Genomic DNA, 21790 nt, shown 5'->3' with positions numbered 1-21790 from the left:
TTGGGCCCTGGTCTTATTGGAACTAGTCTGAGTATCACCCGTTGCCCAACGAAGCCCTAGCTCCTTAACCAACGTCTGATATAGTTTGAACAAAGAAGATTTCATGCGACCCGTGTCTAGCCAATCTGAGTCGACTTTTGAAATTGTGACGTCATTTTGATCAGAAAGGTGGGCAACGCTGTTGATTGTTTTATCAATCAACGCTGTTGATTGTTTCATCATATTGATGAAGTAGCGACAAAAATTTCAAAGAACGTTGGAATAATGAATCGTTTGAAATATTATCTTCCGAGTAAGATTTTATTAACATTGTTTAATTCATTTGTTTTACCATACTTAAATTACTCAATCTTGACCTGGGGCAGTTTGCCATCTAAGTGAAACAAATTACTTACTTTACAGAAGCGAGCAGTTCGTGTAATTTCAAATGCTGGCTATCGTGATCATTCTGCTCCATTATTTGCTAAATTAAATATATTACAATGTAATGACTTATATTACCTTAATTTAGGAAAATTAATGTTTAAATTTAAGCATAATCTACTCCCGTCCTGTTTTGATTCTTGTTTTACCTTAGCATCTAATGTTCATGTATATAACACCCGAAGTAGTGCTAAGGGAAATCTGTTTGTCCAATTTAACAGGACGTCAATGTCAAAAAACAGTGTGATTCATCAAGGCACCTTGTACTGGAACAGTTTAAATGATTCTCTTAAACTGTTACCCTCACTATCTGTCTTTGTCAACAATTCAAAAACTCATTTTATCGAATCATATTCATAAATTGAAATGTTATATGTGCATTAATATTTAGGCCTTGTCTCACACACTTGTCCTGTCTGTCTCCCGTTGTTTTTTGTTTGTCCCTTGTTACAGTACTTTGGTTGTATGTCTGTCCATAGGTAAGGGCACAAAAGCGTCTGCTTAACCTTACACCTAACTGTTGTCATTTAATATTACACTTATTAGTAATCACTGTGTACATAACTGTCATATATATTACTACTGACCTTTCTTAATTTATACATGATTGTACATAATTGTAATGAATGACATCATTGAAATAAATGTTTCCAAACTTATATTGCTGTTTTTTTTGTGATACAAGACTCAAATGAAGGTGCCCGCTGAATGGTCAGAATATCAGGTCAAGAGGAATTCTTGTTATGCAGAACTAATCACCATGCCTTTATCATCCGTTTAAGACCGGCCACTTGACGGGCTCTCGACCAATAGGAATGCGTAAACTGTCTTAGGTATTTATGAATATCGTGTTCCATTTGTATAGTAGCTGCCTCATCTTTTTATGTAAGTTACAAGACTCCGACCTCTTCTCTCAGCTTGTCGATTTGAATCTTCATTTCTTTTTCGTGCAGACATTCAAGATTGTCAGCAACGTCTTCAACGAACTTCCCCACTTGTGAGTTGGGTATCTTGCGGATGAGTATGGCAGACAATATCGATTCCAAAATGTCTTCTGGAAGTTGGATGATGCTGAACAGAAAATTTGATTTCTTCTTGCTCGTACCGACCACGGATTCCAAGACCGATATGCCTGATGCCCCTTTGCCTGATAACTGCAGTGATTTCTCCTCGACCACAGTTTTCAGTACTGTGGTATCCACGAATCTCCACTTCTCTCCATGTATGGCACTGCGCAATCTCCATTTCCGCATTTTACGTTGAAGATTATGTAAAGCAGACTGCAGTTCTAAGGTAGCTTTAATGTCTTGCATCACAGCGATTCTTGCATCAGTAAAAGGCTGCACAGCTCCGCGATAACTGAACCACGAGAGAGCTACCACAATGACGAGATATAGAGACATTGTAACACTTTCAAAATATTCAACACTGAAAACAATTATCGTCGACCACATTCCAAGAAACACCTGTGAATGATAAACAATACGACGCTGTTTCAACGTGGAACGTTAATGGTCGGGAAACCTTAGTGTGTGATTAACTCGACTTTAATGAGCTTAATTGAACCATTGTGTAATGCTCCTGGTGCTTCACTGTTCTTTTAAATTGTCTGCTAACTGCCGTACGCGGATAATTCATATAACAAGTGGCCACAAAGTAGTCATTAATAAAGCAATACAAACAAATGAATACAATATAAACATGAACTAGACACTGACCTTCAGTACAGAGGTTTGTGTGGTTGAAAACAAAGAGACGAAAATCCGCGCAATGAAAGGAATGGCCCCGCAGACAAGAGCCTTTATCCATCCCTGTGAGTAATAAAACATATTTTAAATCACATTGTACATCTTTTGTTATGATTAAATTGATGCATAATAGCAGCAGCTGCCATGAAATATTATTTAAGCCTTCTTGATGAAAGTGGTCACAAATGAAGGCGTCATGTGTCATTGTTACAGCAAGTTTTTGGATTTATATCATAGGCCTAAGCTTTAGTTTATTTTAAACGTGCATTCCGTGCAAAAGCGCCCTCGTTTATATGGCTGAATATCTGAAAACGATTAACATGGAGTCCATGGAATTACTTTCTTACCACAAAGGACAAAGATAATGCCCACAAGGCAATTGTGGTCGCAATGATGACACTATACCCGACGGCGGAGCTTATGTAGCCGTGTGACGTATTAAATATGTAGGAAGTCGCTATTAACAAAACAACGCAGAGAAGCTTCCCGTAGTCAGCAATGGACATTTTACCGTCACGAGGTTCAGGAGTTGTGGGAGTGTGGGATGTCATTGGACTGGCGTGCGGGAAGACATTGTCTAGGTACATCCGTAACCAAATCCCACATGTGATCGTGAGAATACTAAGCCACAAAACATCAAGGACGAGTGATCCAATCACCTAAGAATGGCAAAAAAAAAAGAAGAGCGGTCAGCTTGTACACATTTACAATAGCGCGCATGAAAGGCTCGTCAAAATAGAATGTAATCGTTAAAAAAAATACTGTTTCCTATTCATCTGTACTCTCAACCGTGGTAGTGTCATTTGCAAGGGTGTTTGCATGCCTTTTTGGCTCGGATGCTGATGGCAATTTTCACATTCAAGGCAGAAACATTAGTGTCTCAGCTGCTTCAGAACTAAGGGTTGCAAACATTTTGGAATATGCTGTGGTAATTTTCTCTTTTTAGTAAAATTTAAAATTGTTAAAGTAAATGACAGAGTACATGACAGTAAATCCATGAGACACTTAATGCACAAACGTTTTCGACAATCACATTTTCATTTCACAATTTGAACAGAAAACCCTCCACAGAAAAGTGTGTGATTTAAATTATACAACAGCAACAGCGCCCTCGTCGATTGTCTGGAAAAGCTTTGAACATTGTAAATGTCTTAAAAGGTGCACTTTACACAGCAAATACTATTTTTTTTTTATTCATTTGAGGATATAAAATTACAGATAAATATGCTCCAGGGAAATATAATGTCATATCCTTTTAAATAACTGAGAATGACTGAAAATGATTGTTACACAATCATTAGCTACAACGTATTTGCAGAGCTTTGACTGAGGACGGAGACTCGCTTTGTTTTAAGCCTATGCATGACTTGGATGTTTCGTCACACATTCTTACCTTTGCAATTTTTTTCCAGGGATTGCCAAAGGCACGGAGAAGCTTTAATGTTGCTTTCCGATGACGAACATATTCAGCTATGTAATACTCCACAGTATCCAAACTGGCAGCCAAGTCAGGCTCGTTGCTTTCTTGTGCTATCAAAGTTAATGCAGACATTTAGAGATGACAGCATAGGACAAATTGCCGATGCGTCAGTCGAACTTAATTAAAGTGGGAAAATCATTGCAGAAACGTATTAAGATCCAAATAAGAATTTACGACTTAAACATTAAATCATAAGAAATATCTTTCAGTGGCATTGTTCACAATTCCCTTATTTACTGAAATCAGCTATTGTAATTTTACCTTTTTGACTCCGATTCCCTGACTCTTCAAAGAATTCACAGCCGCTCGCATAATCATCTGCCGACATCTCCACCTTTCCGATGGGCAAGTCCGCCTTGAGACGTTGCTGAAGCTCCCCGCTTGAGTACTTGGCCCAGAATCTCTGCAGGCCTTCCTTACTGTTGAAACGGAAGGTGACCTTAACGCATCCCTTCTCGACGCCAATAGTCGCTGCATCACACTCTCTGCAGATATCTTTTAGAGACGTCACTTCAGGCTCCTTTGCCTCAACAAGCTTTCGGATTATTTCTAGCAAACTCCGTGTTTGACCTTCGTCTCTTCTCCCTTCTTTTATTCCGTAGAATTTGGCTGACACGTCTTTGGAAATTAAAAGATTGGTGAAAGCAAAAGGAAAAAAATCTGTCAGGTAAAGCGTGTTGGCGTCTTAACTTGTCTAGTTGAGCTTGACCCCAATATCCCAGTTTAAGACATTATTTACACACACTCAGTCAACGACTGGGTAAATAACTGTCAGTCAGTTAGAGGAACATACGCTGGCCTTTCGGGTCTAGCAACGTGGAAGTTATGTTCAGAGCACATCTCAGCAACGTTTTCTTTTGATGAAAAAAAAATCCTCTGAAAAAAAAAACAATTCAGCTACACAGCCGCTACACTTACCGTAGTTATATGCGTTTCCCGTACTGTCACCCAAAGTCAAAGGCCTTTGGATTAAGTAGAAGTTGTTGCACTTGTAGTGAATGATTGTTTCAGTATCTCCTGGCTCTTGTATCTCGATCAACGTATCTATCTCTGGACTCCTGAATCTGGATCGTTTCAAACTACTCTGTCCTGCTCTACTCCTTTTCTTGTTTCCTGCATTTTAATTCACGACTTTATAACAATACTATCTGCTAACATCATGGTGCGCGTATTATATCCAAGGCAGTGGCCTAGCATCTGGGAGGGGAGGGGGTTATTTGACGCCTCCCCCCATATTTCTAACGAGAGTCAATTTTTATGAGGGCGGTTTTTCATGAGTGCCTATTTTTCGCGTGCCCTTTTTCACGAGTATTTTCTTGTTTCTAACGTTTACCGCGAAAATCGGCCATTAATATATGTGCCGCCATGGAGAGAGAACCACCTATTGTCCGGATAGTGCCCCTGAGTGTCTGCTTTGAACAGTGCCCCATAGGAAGATGATGTCCAGCCCCCCATTTATTTTACGGAGACCTGGCAATAAGTGGAAAAAAGTGAGTACGTGTTAGTATATGATCTAGCGACGTTCAATTTGCCCTTTTGAACGTCTACTTGCACCCCAATTAAAATGATTTTACTACGCGTCTGCAAGTCTCCGCTCAGGTAAGTCATGGAAGATATATGACACACCGCAAAAGGCTTATGAGACAGGCGGTACAGTATTAACAAGAATCATGTACCTGACTGTTTGGGTGTATCAGATGAACTATCAGATGTATCAGATGAACTCTCTTGGTCTTGTCCGGCAGGGGCATCGTGCTTTGTTTTCTTGTTGCAAGGCACCTGTGAATGAAAGCACATGGAATAAAAGAGCGGAATGGAAAGTCCCTTCTTGTAATCATATTAGTATGCGTGAAGATCCTATAGCGCACCCATGGGAGGGCCCTCGGGGGCTTGAGCCCCCCAAGAGGTTGTATTTTTTTTCTTTTGGTAATTTCTTTTTGTCCCACGATTTGACCTGGTGATATGTATGTGGCCTATTTTCGAGTAGTATAACAGGGGTGTAAGTGGCGCAATAGGGGTTTAACCCCTTCAAAGGACGAGGTGTAATGGGGACATTCCTCCACACATAGAGCAAGTGGCCCGCATGACTGCACAGCCTTTGTGTGGTAGCGGGACTGCACAAAAGCAGCAGCTGTAGAACTATCCACTAGCCGTGTGCCACAGCATACCACAGCTGGCAACTGCATTCCAATGAGGATTAGCGGCCGCGGCCATGACTGCTTCCCGTACCTATGGGGTTAAGTGGCGCCACCAACGTCAAAATAGTCCTCCCCCTAGAGAAAACTTTTTTTTTTTTTTTAAATGTGAGCGCCCCCCCCCCTCCACCAATCCTGGGTGCGTCACTATGAAGATCGTTTGCTTTGGTCAACTAATGGGATACACAGTATTTTGTGCATTCATTGTTGTGATGATCATTTCATGTGACAAGATGGCTGCTGAAGCAATCAATCTATAACTTAAGCCTTAGTTATTTCGGCTCATTCTTATTATGTCGGTACATGTGATGGCATGCCTGTCGGTTGCTAACTGGCAAAACAAACGCCATCTTTTCTGTTTGTTTAAAGTCACCATCACGTGACCACCATATTCAACTTAATTTGTAAACTACACATGTAACGTTACATGGTTTGTTGTTCAGTACAGAGCTGGTCTATTCTCAGAATGCACTGAGGCACTCTTTTCAAATCCTGGTACCCTTCCATATCTTTCATTGTATACGCCCACAGAACAATCTGGGTTACCATACGGGCATGGCACATTTCAAGTATCAACTTACCCCGGGTGAGCCTGGGAGTTGATCACTACTTTTGTCGCTGGTTTCCTGACCGTAGTCTCCCCTCAAGTCGTCGGAACAGGCACGCTTTCTACATGGCTCATTTGCTTCACTTCTTTGTTCATATTCCCCTGTTATAACGAGGTATGTAATTTGTGGCTAGACGCACTCCAGTTCCTACTTATTGATAGTTTAACGAATGGACCAGTCAATCGAGATCGTCAGTATTTCAACGAAGGCAACGCTCAACCATTTGAACTACAAAAGCATGATAGGTTTCAAATACTGAAAATTGGTGCCCCTTTCTATATTGATAGTTGCCAGAGATTTTGAATGGGGGGGGGGGGTGTCCAGACCTAGGCCAGTCCTGCATAGAAATTGCTTACATTAGGAGGAAAACCTCCTTACGTATTCAGGATTCATTGCTAGCTTCCTGTCCCTACATTCGAAGTGTATGTGGCAAGACCTGCACTTGGGGTGTTTTTTTTTCATGTGATGTTTTCTTCAAAGGTAAATAACGTTGGTATTGTTATTAAAGAAACAACCTCGAAAGTAGCACGGAGTGTCATCATTATCTGGAACTGCAAAAAAAGTTATATTCGATCACAATGTCTCTAACGATCGTGGCCCTATTAAATGATTTATGTTTTGCTGATCAAAAGCACAATATTGCTATTTTCGGTAGCGGAAAGTGTATAATGACTATATCATTTTACTTTTTGGAACGGTGAAGTTTGCGCATGCGTACGTCATGTAACTGGGCTCAGTTGAAACAATTCCCTCGATCGTACCCCCGCCCTGCAAACAGGATGCTGGAAATGGCTATTGAATTCACGCTCTGATTGGATAGATTTTGCGTGACCTGTGACCTGTAAGTCAACACGGTTAGCGTTTTTTTTTCCAAGGAGGGTTAGGGGCAATTTCATGAATAATTCAGTTTTTCCTTGGAATCATTGCAAGACTTAGGTTCTCGTTCTATTTTCCCCTTAATTTAAAATTATCTCAGTGATAAATTTGGAGAAGAAAAATAGCTAATGAAAATGAGCAGCGACGACGTGGATTCGAACCAGGGATCTTGTATGATACTGTTTGTATCCATAGCTCATATCGCTATCCACTAGGCTACTGTGTGGTAGCTCGACGACAACCGTTCTTTAAAATGCTTTAATGTATTGTAACTAGTTGAGTAACTAACAACAATGCTGTTGATGTCATTGTCCGTTCTCATGGATAAACATAAATTATTCATGACATTGCCCATAACCCTCCTAGGAATAAAAATTACGCACACGGCCATGACCCTGCAAGGTTTTAAACGGCCGTTAAGACTGATTCATTACTCTGCATAAATGCTTTTGTTTTTGTTGAAAAGCGTTATAATGTAGGAAAAACTTAACTGTGTTGTAAATTTGTGATTTCTGTCATTTGCATAGGCTCCGTTTCGAATTCCCGAAGGGTCAATGATTGCATTATGCGACGCTCAAAATGTGTCCACATAGTCCGCAATGAAAAAGAAATCACTTCCGGTATGGAGTTTGAGCATTTCTATGGGAAGTTTTCGGATAGCATTTACGCGCATTGTCTATCTGCAGTCTTGAACAGCTGCAGCCAGCTGCTTTATATGTAGGTCATATGTCATTTCCTTCACAAGATTCTGTGCAGCTCATCAGCCCTTCCAAGAGCCCTGTTTGCAGGGCGGTGGGTACGAGCGATTGAAACACACACAAACAAGCACAAAATGTTTTAAATCAACAAGTATTTCTTCGGTTGAAATCTTTCGAAATGACATATACATACAAGGCAACATATCTTTCTGGCAGGGACAATACCGACAGTTTGTACATACCTTGAAATATCAATCGTCGGAGGTATGCCATGAATTGATACATGATTATTGCAGTTTCTATCTCGTGGCTTCACTTTTCTGTAAAGGTTTAGCCTGGTTGCCTGCGTGTAGGCAACGGTTCCTTGTTCTACGATACGTGTAGAAGAAGTACGGTGAGGTTATATACCACTATAACACCCTAAGTTACATGTCCACTGACAATAATAGTATCCCCATTTATATAAGTTGACTGCAAATTTCAGCAAACTACCCGTAATTACGAACACACACAGAAACTTTGTACCTTGATCGCTCTACCGTTGCTAATCAATATTAGACTGGATAGCTGATCTAATACTAACACGCTGGCCTGATTCTCAGTAGATGATAGAAGGCAGTAATCTGTATTCTTGTTCTGGTCCTTAGCATGAAAAGCCCAGTGTTGTCTGTGAACCTTTAAATTTAATTGACTAACGGACTGACTGACTGTCCGAAAGCGACCGATGGATTACCGCCTCATGCAAGATGGGCTCTCTGCTTCCTTTCCCCATACACGCTATCTGTGCCGAGATGTAGAACAATTAAAGAGCATAACTAATAGTGGATATTTATAAAGCGCACGTATCCACCAGGACTGGTGCTCAAGGCGCTACACCATTAGACTAATAGTTTTTGTCCAAAGTTCTGCATCTTATTGTAAGTCCTTGCCTAGGCTGTTTCCTTCCATTCAATGATCTAGTCTCCTTTAAGAGAATTATCAATTCCTACCTCCAACTTTCCTGATTATAATTTTACTTTTCAGGATAGTTTTCTTCTTCCTAGCCCTTTGCCAAGAGTGGAAAAAAAGAGTTAGAGTTTTCTAAAAGAAGAAAGAAAAAGAAACCGGTCTCTTGTGAAAATCAGATGCATGAAAAGACTTAAAATAGGTATTCGAAATGAATTAAATGTGATTTTTGTATGTGCTTTGGTAACAGCATGACTAGATTAACAGGCTTCTAGTATTGAAAAAAGGCAGTATGATAATATCATGGTTTTCAAGTGTACTGCTGAAGGAAAACCCTTCCTGATTAAGGGACAACCTGACACCACGTTTCCTCTTCAACTGCCGCACATGCACATCACCAGTCTAATTATGTTAAGTAGGGACTTTCCCAAGTGTGCTTTCGCAATCAGATCGACGGTGAAGCACAACAATGTGCGGTTGCTATGGAGCACCTAAGGTGACAGTGCAAACAAAGATATTGCACGCTCGGTGACCCTGCAAATAAGGCCAACAAAAAAGTCTCCGGTTTCTGGTATGGAGCTTGCCCAAAAAGTGGTGAGGCGACGCGGCTTCCCCCCTCCCGTTTTTTTTGCTTCAAATGTCGGCCGATGACTGCAAATGGTGCCCGACTAAACCAAGTCCAGATAGGCCACATAAAGCTTACTCTCGATCATAACCCCATCTAAAAACACGTTAAAATTGTGCAGCAGCAGGATTCCAGTCAAACCAGTGAGTTTGGTGGTTTTGAGACATCATCTTTTATTGAAAAAAAAAACGTTTTCATTTTGCCGACGCGCATGGCTCCGGCGACGCGCGAGCCTTTTTTCTGGGCCTAACCCGGAGCTGTTTTTTCGTAATCAGACCGACGATGAAGCACAACTTGAGGCGGTTGGAGCACCTAAGGCAACAATGCAAACAAGGACATATTGCACTCTTGGTGACGATGCAAATAATCAAGGGTAGCAGCTTTTGTGTAGCTACTTTTGTAATTTAGGGCCTTTCTAAATTTCAAAATAGTTTTATTCAAAAATAGATTGGTTGAATTAAAAAAACCTTAAAATCCTGAAGCAGCGGTGTAGCTAGAGGAGGGGGAGGGGCGTCTCTCACATTTGGCAATATGATCGGAGAAAATAAGAAAAACATGATTATCGGGTTTAAAATAAGGTGTGTCTTATTTTTATACTTTTGGCGACAATTTCTTTTTCTCTCGCAATTGGATTTTAACTTTAGCGTCCCGTGCATTATAACGATGCCTATATATTGTGTGACGATGACCATGAATTTGGTTTTGAACAGCGCCCCTATTGAAAGACGAAGGTTCAGTGTCAGGGAAAATAAACCTGTCTACTTTTCAGCACGGATACAATTGGACGCCCCCATCTGTAACATCCCACTCACCCCCCCCCCCCCGACAATCCTGGCTACGCCGCTAACTGAAAGGGAGGAAATATTTTGTCATGCAAACGGGGAGGATTGAGGTATATTAAGCGTTCACTTATAATAAATTATGTGTGCACCAAATAATTCTGGAAAGGTTAAATCCAATTAAACACGCGTAACATCCTCGGCGTAAGATAAGGTATAATCTTCAATCATATTATTCGATCCTTTAAAATAGTTATGGGAATGCGTGGGCTTTTAAGCCTATTTTGTCTTAATATAGAGTCTGAGAAAAGGTGGGCCTATTAGTTCACCGTTGCGGTTAGACCGCTCCGTTACCCGCATACATGATGATCAGTCACATTATGACCAGTCACATGCTGACAAGCGTGTGACTTCCTTTGTGAATCTGATTGGTTAACATAAACATTGCATCTGGTGAAATCAGGTCCGATGCAATCGGATGCAAACAAAATCAAACATGTTTGATTTCATCCGGTCGCCCGGTGTACGGTCAGATCGGTCCGAAGTTTCACCGCGCACATCTGAACGATGGTCCGAAAATCTTGTGAAACGGTACAATCGGTAAGGTGTGGGCCAGGCATTAGGTCCATAAGTCATGCAGTGTGCACGTCCAGTCATTCCAGGCCTGGTTTAGGTCAGGTCGAGTCAGGTTAAGTCACGATACGTCGTGCATGTCAAGTCCAGTCACGCAAAGTCACCTCTGTCCCTTCAAGTCACTTTATTGTACGTCACGGTCGAGTCACGTCACGGTCACGTCAAGTACCGTCACGTCAAGCCACATTGAGTCACGTCACGTCACGTCGAATCTCCGTGAAATCAAGTCAGCTTACGTGATATCACACCGCACACCACGTCCCGTCAACAACGACGGACGTGAACCGACCAAAAACCATGTCCTTCCGACGCCTTTCTTTGCTAGATCACTTAGCGCCCTCTATCACGTCGTGAGGAATCAATGTTTTCCCAGATCCCTGATAACTTTCGAAACGCTCGTACATTTCGAGTGCATATCGTTTACAAGTTAAAACAATGCAGGTTCGCCAGTTCCCTTTCTACATGGAATATCCTTTTGTCTTCAAAACGTTCAAAAGTACAGTCATTCAATCGCTTTTTGTTTCACTTTCGAAGCAGTGAGTGTCCTTATCAGAATACGTGTGTAAACTAAATCACTTCCTCGTTTGCCTCGAGCAAATACAAAGCACGCAGAAAAAGAAGACTTTGGGATCTTCGTTTGTCTTGTTGACATCTCCATGATGAAGTTATTTGTGGTAATTTTGCTCTGTCTGTGCTTCTGGATGAGCTGCATTGGTAAGTCAAATAATCAGCGTGATTTTAACTAATATTTTAACTGCCAGGTTGTCAAAGACAATCAACCCAAAATATTTGTTGTGTGAATGATTTTCATATTATAATTACTACATCACCAGAATGCTCAATAAGTATGAAGTTAAATGTTGCTGTTCCGCACATAAATCTTAAGTTAAATTTAACTGGATAATACAAGGTGAGGTTTTTGTACGGTTATTTTAGGAGTACTCTGCCCATTTCTGTTAATAAGTCTGTTGAATTTTATTTTTAAATAATTTCATTAAATGTTTGAAGTTTGTTTGTTTGTTCAGTGTGTTCCTGAAAAAGCAGGCCCAGACAAATCAGCGGCCATATCTAAGCAAATATTCATGTGAGACTAAAAGATTTTTTGTTCACGCTGTCGAAAAAAACATTGAAGATGACTATGACAGTTATGAGTAGAAATTTAAGAGCTTCATAAAATCAAAATTTACACTTTCTGCGGCATTAATGGAGAGAGGAAGACCACGAACCTGTAACCACGAACACATTTCAGATGCGAACAAGAACATACTTCATATATTCAAGGGGTAATGTTTAATTTACCAGAAACAGATTTAATTTATGAACATGAAAAATATATGTATTGTGAAATAAACACATAGTTTCTTCTTGTTTGCAAGTTGCATAGTTACTTCTTGTTTGCAAGCACCTTGTCAATCCTTAAAGGTGCTACTTAATGGGTCTCATATTTCTCATATTGAGGGCCTCCATGGAAAGCAGTGCCCTGCACTGATCGGAGCTACCCTCACTAAAGATGACGTAAATAAAAACTGCATGTGAGAAGTGTTCATGTGTGATATAGGTTCGTGTTCTCTCTCCCTCTCTCAAATATTTTACTAGAACCAGCTAATGCTGCAAACACTGTACATTTTGATTTTATGGAGCTCTTACGTTTCTAGTCATTTTTTTTTAAAAAGTTTTAATCAATTCAAGATTTTTTTCCTCAGGCAATAAACAACAAAAACTGCATAAGAACACACACACAAAATAGTTTCACACGAATTTTTGTTTAGCTATGACCGCTGATGTGTCAAGGCCCACAATTTTTCTGGAACGCACTGTCAATAAGTTAATATAATGATTAATACAAGATATTAAAAAAGTAAGGGACTTGTTTCTGAAAGCAAGCCTTGTAACACAATGCTGGTGTTACCAAAAACATCTTAAATAACAAAAACAAATTTGTGAAAATTCAATTTTGTGAAAGTAAAAAGTTGTATAGTTCACATTGGGCTATAGGTGCCGTTGTGAACATTGGCATAATAATAATTAGAATAAGAATGCATTGATAACAATCGATCAGAAAGATTTCCTTTCAGAACTATGCAAGATTTTTTTTGATATGCATAGAATGCATACATAAATGAAAAGGGCTGTGGGTTTATTCGGTATCGAAAAGTGTCCAACAGTAAACAGCAGTGTTTCCCATCAAAACAAACTTTTGATTTACCTATGAAGGGCTCTGCAGTATGAAACGGAACATCTTTGTTGGTCAAGGGTTAATCAATGCAATCACATGATACTTTTTCAGTTTCACCCAGCAGGGTTCGAGAAATGAAAATACTTCTGTGTAGCCAAGCCGATCTACGATTTATAAGTCGTACTACGAGTAGTCGTACGTACGGTTAAGTAGAAGCAAGAGGAAATTTCTATTCACCATGTCCGTACTACAGCTCCGTACTTTTTGGTCACGCGCAGCACGATAGGCAAACACACAATTTCACGTGACTTGCTCTCGGCCAATCTAGATACAGAACATGTGGGTGTAATGTAATAATATCGGGTTAAAACCCTCAAACCATACTTTATGTGCATAGGAGCTGCCTCATCTATTGATATGAGTTACAAGACTCCAACCTTCTCTCTCAACCTGTCGATTTGAATCTTCATTTCTTTTTCATTCAGACATTCAAGATTGTTAGCAACGTCTTCAACGAACTTCCCCACTTGTGAGTTGGGTATCTTGTGGATGCGTATGGCAAACGATATCGATTTCAAAATGTCTTCTGGAAGTTGGATGATGCTGAACAGAAAATTTGATTTCTTCTTGCTCGTACTGACCACGGATTCCAAGACCGATATGCCTGATGCCCTTTTGCCTGATAACTGCAGTGATTTCTCCTCGACCACAGTTTTCAGTACTGTGGTATCCACGAATCTCCTCTTCGCTCCATGCTTTGCACTGCGCAATCTCCCTTGCCACGTCAGTGGCGTTTTACGTTTAACATTATGTAAAGCAGACTGCAGTTCTAAGGTAGCTTTAATGTCTTGCATCACGACGGTTCTTGCATCTGTAAAAGGCTGTCCGGCTACGCGATAACTGAACCACGTGAGAGCTACCACACCGACGAGACATAGATACATTGTAACACTTACAAAATATCCAACACTGTAAGCAATTATCAGCGACCACAGTCGAAAAAACACCTGTGAGTGATAACAAACAATACGACGCTGTTACTACATGGAAAGTTAATGGGTTAGGAACCTTAGTGTCTAATTATCTTGACTTCAATGAGCGTACTTGAATCATTCTGTTATGCTCTTGTTGTTTTCTTGTTCAAACCATCATCGCGTTATCAATTAAGCACAATGTTTTCCCTGTTCCTTTTAACTGTCTGCCTTCTGCGTGGTTGATTCCAGTGGCAAGTGTCCAAACAAGGCATTAACGAAGCAATACATAAAAATCAATACAATTAAAATGAGGTAGAGACTGACCTTCAGTACAGAGTTTTGTTTTGTCGGTAAATTGCTCAGTCCCGATGTCAATCCATTGCCATCATCATCTTGTGCATTGAAAAACCCAGTGACGAAAAGCCCCACAATGGAAAGGATGGTCATGCACACAAGAAACTTTATCCATGCCTGTGAGTAATAACAAAATGGATGAATAATAGCAGCATTTGCCACGAAATATTATTTGAGGCTTCTTGAAGAGTTTGGTCACAACAGGAAGGCTTTATTTGTGGGAAACAACCTTCCTGTATTCTGATTCGATCCTGTTATAGCAAGCAATGAATTAATATCATGTAGGCCTACTTTAGTTAAGACCGTGTCCAAAACGGACTTCCAGAGCTACGGCTACGTCTATCGTCAGCGCGCCCCGCGTATTTTCAATGGGCGTGGACCTAGACCTCGCTTTAGCCCTAAAGGGGCCGGGTTATTTTGACCATCTCTCAGCCGGGGGGGGGGGGGGGGGGATTCCGCCCCCCCCTAAGATCTCGGCCATCGAGTAACGAAACATTTTGAAACTCAGTATATGCATAGAGCAACTCTTCATTAACATACCCACGAAATTTCATGACTAATGGTCGAAGGGTTTTGGAATTATGGCTAATTAATTATTTATATGTATTAATTATTCATATGTATATTTGGGAAAATTCAGTTTTCACGGCGCGTAGCGCCTGAAAAATTTTCGCTGCGCGACAACCCCTTGTCCGATATTTATGTTTTTGGTGTCAAAAGATGCGCAAGGCTCGAGGCTAAAAAGTCATAAAAGCTCGGGTAGCGAAAAAAAATTAAAGGATATCGCGGAAAAAGTCGAGGGGGGGGGGGCGGATTTCGCCCCCGGCCCCTTTAGGGCTAGACAGTTGATTTGGATGCAGCTTTATTTTCAACGTGCATTACGTACAATGCCGCACTCGTGAGGCTGAATATCTGGAGACATTAACATGGAGAATAACTTTCTTACCATGAAGGACAAAGTTAATGCCCAAAAGGCAATTCCCATAGCCACACTGAAGACACTAAATGCGACAGCGAAGCTTTTGTTGCCGGGTGACGAATCCAATATGCCGAAAGCCACTATTAACGAAACAATGCAGAGAAACAGAGGTACCCCGCGGACATCCGCAATGAATGTTTCCTCGTCATTAGGTTCAGAAGTTGTAGGTGTGTTGGATGTCCTTGAATCCATCCATGAATACGCGATTAGACTAACCAACACAACATAAACGACGAGTGCTCCAATCACCTTAGAATTCGGAAAACAAAAATGGTATACATTAAAGGCTCATAAAATAGAATGTAATCGTTGAAAAATGTTGTTTCTTATTTATCTGTTTTCTCAACCCTGGTAGTGTCATTTTCAAGGGTGTTTGGAAGCCTTTTTGTTTTTTTTTATGCAGATGGCAATTTTCACATTCAAGGCACAAAAGTTAGCGTCGCAGCTGCTTCAGAACAAGCATTTTGGATATTAAATTTTATGGTCGGGTAATTTGATATTTTCAGTAAATTAATTCTTTGAGCGTATGATATTAAATCCATGAGCACACTTAATGAACAAACGTTTTCAATGATCACATTTTTATTTCACAATTTGAACAGAAAAGCCTCCACAGAAAAAACAAATGTTTGATTTAACTTATATTACAGCAAGAGCGCCCTCGTCGGTTGTTTGGATAGCTTTGAACGTTCTAAATGTCAAAACAATGTCATTAGCTACAATGTACTTGCAGAGATCTGAGTGAGGACGGAGACTCGATTTGTTTTTAGCCTAGGTATGACTCGGAAGTATCGTCACATATTCTTACCTTGGTAATTCTTTTCCAGGGATTTGCATAGTCCTGTGTCCAGGCACGGAGCAGCTTCAATGTTGCGTTCCGATGACGAACATATTCAGCTATATAATACTCCACAGTATCCAAACTGGCAGTCAAGTCAGGGTCTCTACTTTCTGGTACTATCAAAGTGAATGCAGAAATTAAGAGATGACAGCATAGGACGAATTGCCAATACAACAGTCTCACTCTATTTGAAATAGTTTCAAGACCCCAATACGCATTTACGACTAAAAATTAAATCACAAGATCTCTTTCATGAGGCATTTCTCACAATTCCCCCCCTTTTTAAAAACTGAAATCAACTATTGTAATTTTACCTTTTCGACTCCTCCTTCCTGACCCTTCAAAGAATTCACAGCCTCTCGCATAATCATCTGCCGACATCTCCACCTTTCCGATGGGCAAGTCCGCCTTGAGACGTTGCTGAAGCTCCCCGCTTGAGTACTTGGCCCAGAATCTCTGCAGGCCTTCCTTACTATTGAAACGGAAGGTGACCTTAACGCATCCCTTCTCGACGCCAATAGTCGCTGCATCACACTCTCTGCAGATATCTTTTAGAGACGTCACTTCAGGCTCGTTTGCCTCAACAAGCTTTCGGATTATTTCTAGCAAACTCCGTGTTTGACCTTCGTCTCTTCTCCCTTCTTTTATTCCGTAAAATTTGGCTGACACGTCTTTGCAAATTAAAAGATTGGTGAAAGCACGAGAAAAAAAAATCGGTCAGGTAAAGCGTGTTGACGTCTTAAATTGTCTATTTGTGCTTGACCTAAGACATATTTTATACACACTCATTCAACGACTCGGTAAATAACTGTCAGTCAGTTAGAGGAACATACGCTGGCCTTTCGGGTCTAGCAACGTGGAATTTATGTTCAGAGCACATCTCAGCAACTTTTTCTTTTGATGAAAAAAAAAAAACCAATTCAGCTACACAGCCGCTACACTTACCGTAGTTATATGCGTTTCCCGTACTGTCACCCAAAGTCAAAGGGCTTTGGATTAAGTAGAAGTTGTTGCACTTGTAGTGAATGATTGTTTCAGTATCTCCTGGCTCTTGTATTTCGGTAGACGTACCTCTCTCTGGATTCCTCAATCTGGATCGTTTCGAACTCCTCTTTCCTGCTGTCCTCCTTGGATTGTCCTCATTTCGGATTTTGGAGGCTTCTCCTCTCTCGTTTCCTGCATTTTAAATCACGACTTTATAACAATACTATCTGCTAATATCATGGTGCGCGAATAATATCCAAGGCAGTGGCGTAGCATCTGGGAGGGGAGGGGGTTATTTACCGCCCCCCAATATTTCTAACGAGAGTCAATTTTTATGAGGGCGGTGTTTTCACGAGTGCCTATTTTTACGAGTAGAGTGCCCTTTTTGACGAGTATTTTCTTGTGTGTAACGTTTACCGCGAAAATCGGCCATTAATATATATGTGCTGCCATGAAGAGAGAACCACCTATTTTCCGCATAGTGCCCATGAGTGTCCGCTTTGAACAGTGCCCCATAGGAAGATGATGTCCACCCCCCCCCCCTTTTTATTTTACAGAGGCCTTGCAATGAGTGGGAAAAGTGAGTACGTGTTAGCACATGTAATCTAGCGACGCTCAATTTGCCCTTTTTAACGTCTACTTGCACCCCAATTAAAATGATTTTACTACGCGTCTGCAAGTCTCCGCTCAGGTAAGTCATGGAAGATATATGACACACCGCAAAAGGCTTATGAGACAGGCCCTTTAGTATTAACAAGAATCATGTACCTGACTGTTGGGGTGTATCAGATGAACTATCAGATGTATCAGATGAACTATCTTGGTCTTGTCCGGCAGGGGCATCGTGCTTTGCTTTCTTGTTGTAGGGCACCTGTGAATGAAAGCACATCAAAACAAAGAGCGGAATGGAAAGTCCCTTCTTGTAATCATATTATTATGCGTGAAGATCCTGTAGCGCACCCATGGGGGGGGGGGGGGGGGGGCCCTCGGGGGCATGAACCCCCCCCCCGGTTGTCATTTTTATTTTAGTAATTTCTTTTTGTCCCACGATTTGACCTGGTGATATGTATGTGGATATGTATGTAGGGGTTCAAGTGGCGCCACCAACTTAATTTGTAAACTACAAATGTAACGTTACATGGTTTGTTGTTCAGTACAGTGCTGGTCTATCCTCAGAATGCACTGAGGCACTCTTTTCAAATCCTGGTCCATATCTTTCATTGCATACGCCCACAGAACAATTTGGGTTACCATATACGGGCATGGCAAATCTCAAGTATCAACTTACCCTGGGTGAGCCTGGGAGTTGATCACTACTTTTGTCGCTGGTTTCCTGACCGTAGTCTCCCCTACTTTTGTCACTGGTTTCCTGACCGTAGTCTCCCCTCAAGTCGTCAGAACAGGCTCGCTTTCGACATGGCTCATTTGCTTCACTTCTTTGTTCATATTCCCCTGTTATAACAAGTTATGTAATTTGTGGCTAGACGCACTCCAGTTCCTACTTACTGATAGTTTAACGAATGGACCAGTCAATCGAGATCGTCAGTGTTTCAACGTAGGCAACGCTCAACCATTTGAACTACAAAAGCATGATAAGTTTCAAATACTGAAAATTGGTGCCTCTTTCTAAATTGATAGTTGCCAGAGATACTTTCCCCCCCAAAATGAGGCTTGCCATCCCACAACTTGCACATAATAGTGGTAAACCTGTTACCATTTTGCTGGTTCCCTGCAGGGTTCCGGGAAACAAAATATTGCTGTGATTTTGAATGGGGGGGGTGTGTCCAGACGTAGGTCAGTCCTGTATAGAAATTGCTTACATTAGGAGGAAAACCTCCTAACGTATTCAGGATTAATTGCTAGCTTCCTGTCCCTACAATACCTTACTATTTTTGTTAGCGGAAAGTGTATAATGACTATACTCATTTCACTTTTTAGGAAAGAACGGTGAAGTTTGCGCATGCGTACGTCATGTAACTGTGCTCAGTTGAAACACTTCGGTCGATCGTACCGCCCTGCAAACAGGACACTGGAAAGGGCTGATGAATTCACGCTCTGATTGGATAGATTTTGCGTAATCTGTGACCTGAGGTCATTACGACCACGACACTGCAAGGTTTTAAACGGCCGTTAGGACTGATTCATTACTCTGCATAAATGCTTTCTTTTAAAAAGCTTTAAAATGTCTGTAAATCTGTAAAACTTAATTGTGTTGTAAATTTGTGATTCCCGTCACTTGCACAGGCTCCGTTTCGAATTCCCGAAGCGTCAATGATTGCATTATATGCGACGCTCAAAATTTAAAATTTGTCCACATAGTCCGTAATGAAAAAGAAATCACTTCCGGTATGGAATGTGTGCATTTCTAAAGGAAGTTTTCGGATAGCATTTGCGTGCATTGTCTAACTGCGTTTTCGAAAAGCTGCAGCCGTGACCTATGATAGGTCATAGGTCATTTTCTTCACAAGATTCTGTGTAGCTCATCAGCCTTTCACAGGGCCCTGTTTGCATGGCGGTGGGTACGAGCGATTGAAACACACACACACACACCTAAGCACACACACGCATAAAATCAACACCGTATTTCTTCTGTTAAAATCTTTGGAAATGACATAACAAAGCAACATAACTATCTGGCATAGGCAATACCGACAGTTTGTACATACCTTGAAATATCAATCGTCGGAGGTATGCCACGACTTGACCCATGATTATTGTAGTTTCTATCTCGTGGCTTCACTTTTCTGTAGAGGTTTAGCCTGGTTGCCTGTGTATGCAACGGTTCCTTGTTCTACGATGTGTACGTGAAGTAGAAGAACGGTGAGGTTATACCACTATCAAAGAACACCCTAAGTACATGTCAACTGACAATAATGGTATATCCTCATGCTATAAAATGACTACAAATTTCAGCAAACTACCCGGAAACAAACACACACAAACACTTGTACGGTGTTAGTTTTGTCGGTCAACCGTTGCAGTTCACTGATCAATATTAGACTGGATAGCTGATCCCATACTAACACGCTCCATGCTATGGAGCACCTAAGGTGACAGTGCAAACAAGGACATATTGCACGCTCGGTGACCCTGCAAATAAGGCCAACAAAAAAGTCTCCGGTTTCTGGTATGGAGCTTGCCCAAAAAGTGGTGAGGCGACGCGGCTTCCCCCCTCCCGTTTTTTTTTGCTTCAAATGTCGGCTGATGACTGCAAATAGTGCCCGACTAAACCAAGTGCAAATATATGGGAGTCCAGATAGGCCACATAAAGCTTATTCTCGATCATAAACCCATCTAAAAACACATTAAAATTGTGCAGCAGCAGGATTCCAGTCAAACCAGTGAGTTTGGCGGTTTTGAGACATCATCTTTTATTGAAAAAAAAAACCTTTTTCATTTTGCCGACGCGCATGGCTCCGGCGACGCGCGAGCCTTTTTTTGTGTGGCCTAACCCGGAGCTGTTTTTCGAAATCAGACCGACGATGAATCACAACTTGAGGCGGTTGCTATGGAGCGTCTAAGATAACAATGCAAACAAGGACATATTGCACTCTTGGTGACGATGCAAATAATCAAGGGTAGCAGCTTTTGTGTAGCTACTTTTGTAATTTAGGGCCTCTCTAAATTTCAAAATAGTTTTTTTCAAAAACAAATTGGTTGAATTAAAAAAACCTTAAAATCCTGAAAGCAGCGGTGTAGCTAGGGGAGGGGAGGGGCGTCTCTCATAAAAATCCGCCCCCAGTCTTTTCCAGTGCACATTTGGCAATATGATCGGAGAAAATAAGAAAAACATGATTATCGGGTTTAAAATAAGGTGTGTCTTATTTTTATAATTTTGGCGACAATTTCTTTTTCTTTCGCAATTGGATTTTAACTTTAGCGTCCCGTGCATTATAACGATGCCTATATATTGTGTGACGATGACCATGAATTTGGTTTTGAACAGCGCCGCTATTGAAAGACGAAGGTTCAGTGTCAGGGAAAATAAACCTGTCTACTTTTCAGCACGGATACAATTGGACGCCCCCATCTGTAACATCCAGCCCCCTCCCCACTCACCCCCCCCCCCGACAATCCTGGCTACGCCGCTAACTGAAAGGGAGGAAATATTTTGTCATGCAAACGGGGAGGATTGAGGTATATTAAGCGTTCACTTATAACAAATTATGTGTGCACCAAATAATTCTGGAAGGGTTAAATCAATATTTAAACACGCGTTACATCTTCGGCGTAAAATAAGGTATAATCTTGAATCATATTATTCGATCCTTTAAAATAGTTATGGGAATGCGTAGGCTTTAAAGCCTATTTTGTCTTGATATATAGTCTGAGAAAAGGTGGGCCTATTAGTTCACCGTTGCGGTTAGACCGCTCCGTTACCCGCATACATGATGATCAGTCACGGTATGACCAGTCACATGCTGACAAGCATGTGACTTCCTTTGTGAATCTGATTGGTTAACATAAACATT

The 21790-nt window shown here is 41.0% G+C and overlaps 4 protein-coding genes across 4 annotated transcripts; all 4 read right to left on the bottom strand.

Annotated features, from left to right (window-relative positions):
* Window positions 1-854: 854 nt before the first annotated feature.
* On the bottom strand, window positions 855-2862 carry LOC119736879. Its single transcript, XM_038210931.1, has 2 exons — window positions 2142-2862; window positions 855-1889 (listed from the first exon to the last, which is right to left on the bottom strand). Exons 1-2 carry the CDS (start codon window positions 2250-2252, stop codon window positions 1314-1316), a joined length of 687 nt encoding a protein of 228 aa, XP_038066859.1. The 5' UTR covers window positions 2253-2862; the 3' UTR covers window positions 855-1313.
* Window positions 2863-3468: 606 nt separating this feature from the next.
* On the bottom strand, window positions 3469-6196 carry LOC119725897. Its single transcript, XM_038197533.1, has 5 exons — window positions 6179-6196; window positions 5328-5430; window positions 4570-4764; window positions 3913-4269; window positions 3469-3701 (listed from the first exon to the last, which is right to left on the bottom strand). The coding sequence occupies exons 1-5, from the start codon at window positions 6194-6196 to the stop codon at window positions 3469-3471; spliced, it is 906 nt and encodes a 301-aa protein (XP_038053461.1).
* Window positions 6197-12742: 6546 nt separating this feature from the next.
* LOC119736776 lies at window positions 12743-14702 on the bottom strand. The gene is made up of 2 exons (XM_038210820.1): window positions 14485-14702; window positions 12743-14193 (listed from the first exon to the last, which is right to left on the bottom strand). The coding sequence occupies exons 1-2, from the start codon at window positions 14605-14607 to the stop codon at window positions 13609-13611; spliced, it is 708 nt and encodes a 235-aa protein (XP_038066748.1). The 5' UTR covers window positions 14608-14702; the 3' UTR covers window positions 12743-13608.
* A 649-nt stretch (window positions 14703-15351) lies between these two features.
* LOC119725804 lies at window positions 15352-20297 on the bottom strand. The gene is made up of 7 exons (XM_038197422.1): window positions 19985-20297; window positions 18607-18770; window positions 18087-18189; window positions 17280-17510; window positions 16649-17005; window positions 16302-16450; window positions 15352-15426 (listed from the first exon to the last, which is right to left on the bottom strand). Exons 1-7 carry the CDS (start codon window positions 20025-20027, stop codon window positions 15352-15354), a joined length of 1122 nt encoding a protein of 373 aa, XP_038053350.1. The 5' UTR covers window positions 20028-20297.
* Between the last annotated feature and the right edge of the window lie 1493 nt (window positions 20298-21790).

This window comes from Patiria miniata, unplaced genomic scaffold (genome assembly GCF_015706575.1).
Source record: "Patiria miniata isolate m_02_andy unplaced genomic scaffold, ASM1570657v1 HiC_scaffold_1, whole genome shotgun sequence".
Lineage (NCBI taxonomy): Eukaryota > Metazoa > Echinodermata > Asteroidea > Valvatida > Asterinidae > Patiria > Patiria miniata.
Note: the sequence above shows the minus strand (reverse complement) of the source record. Positions and strands in the feature narration are given on the sequence as shown.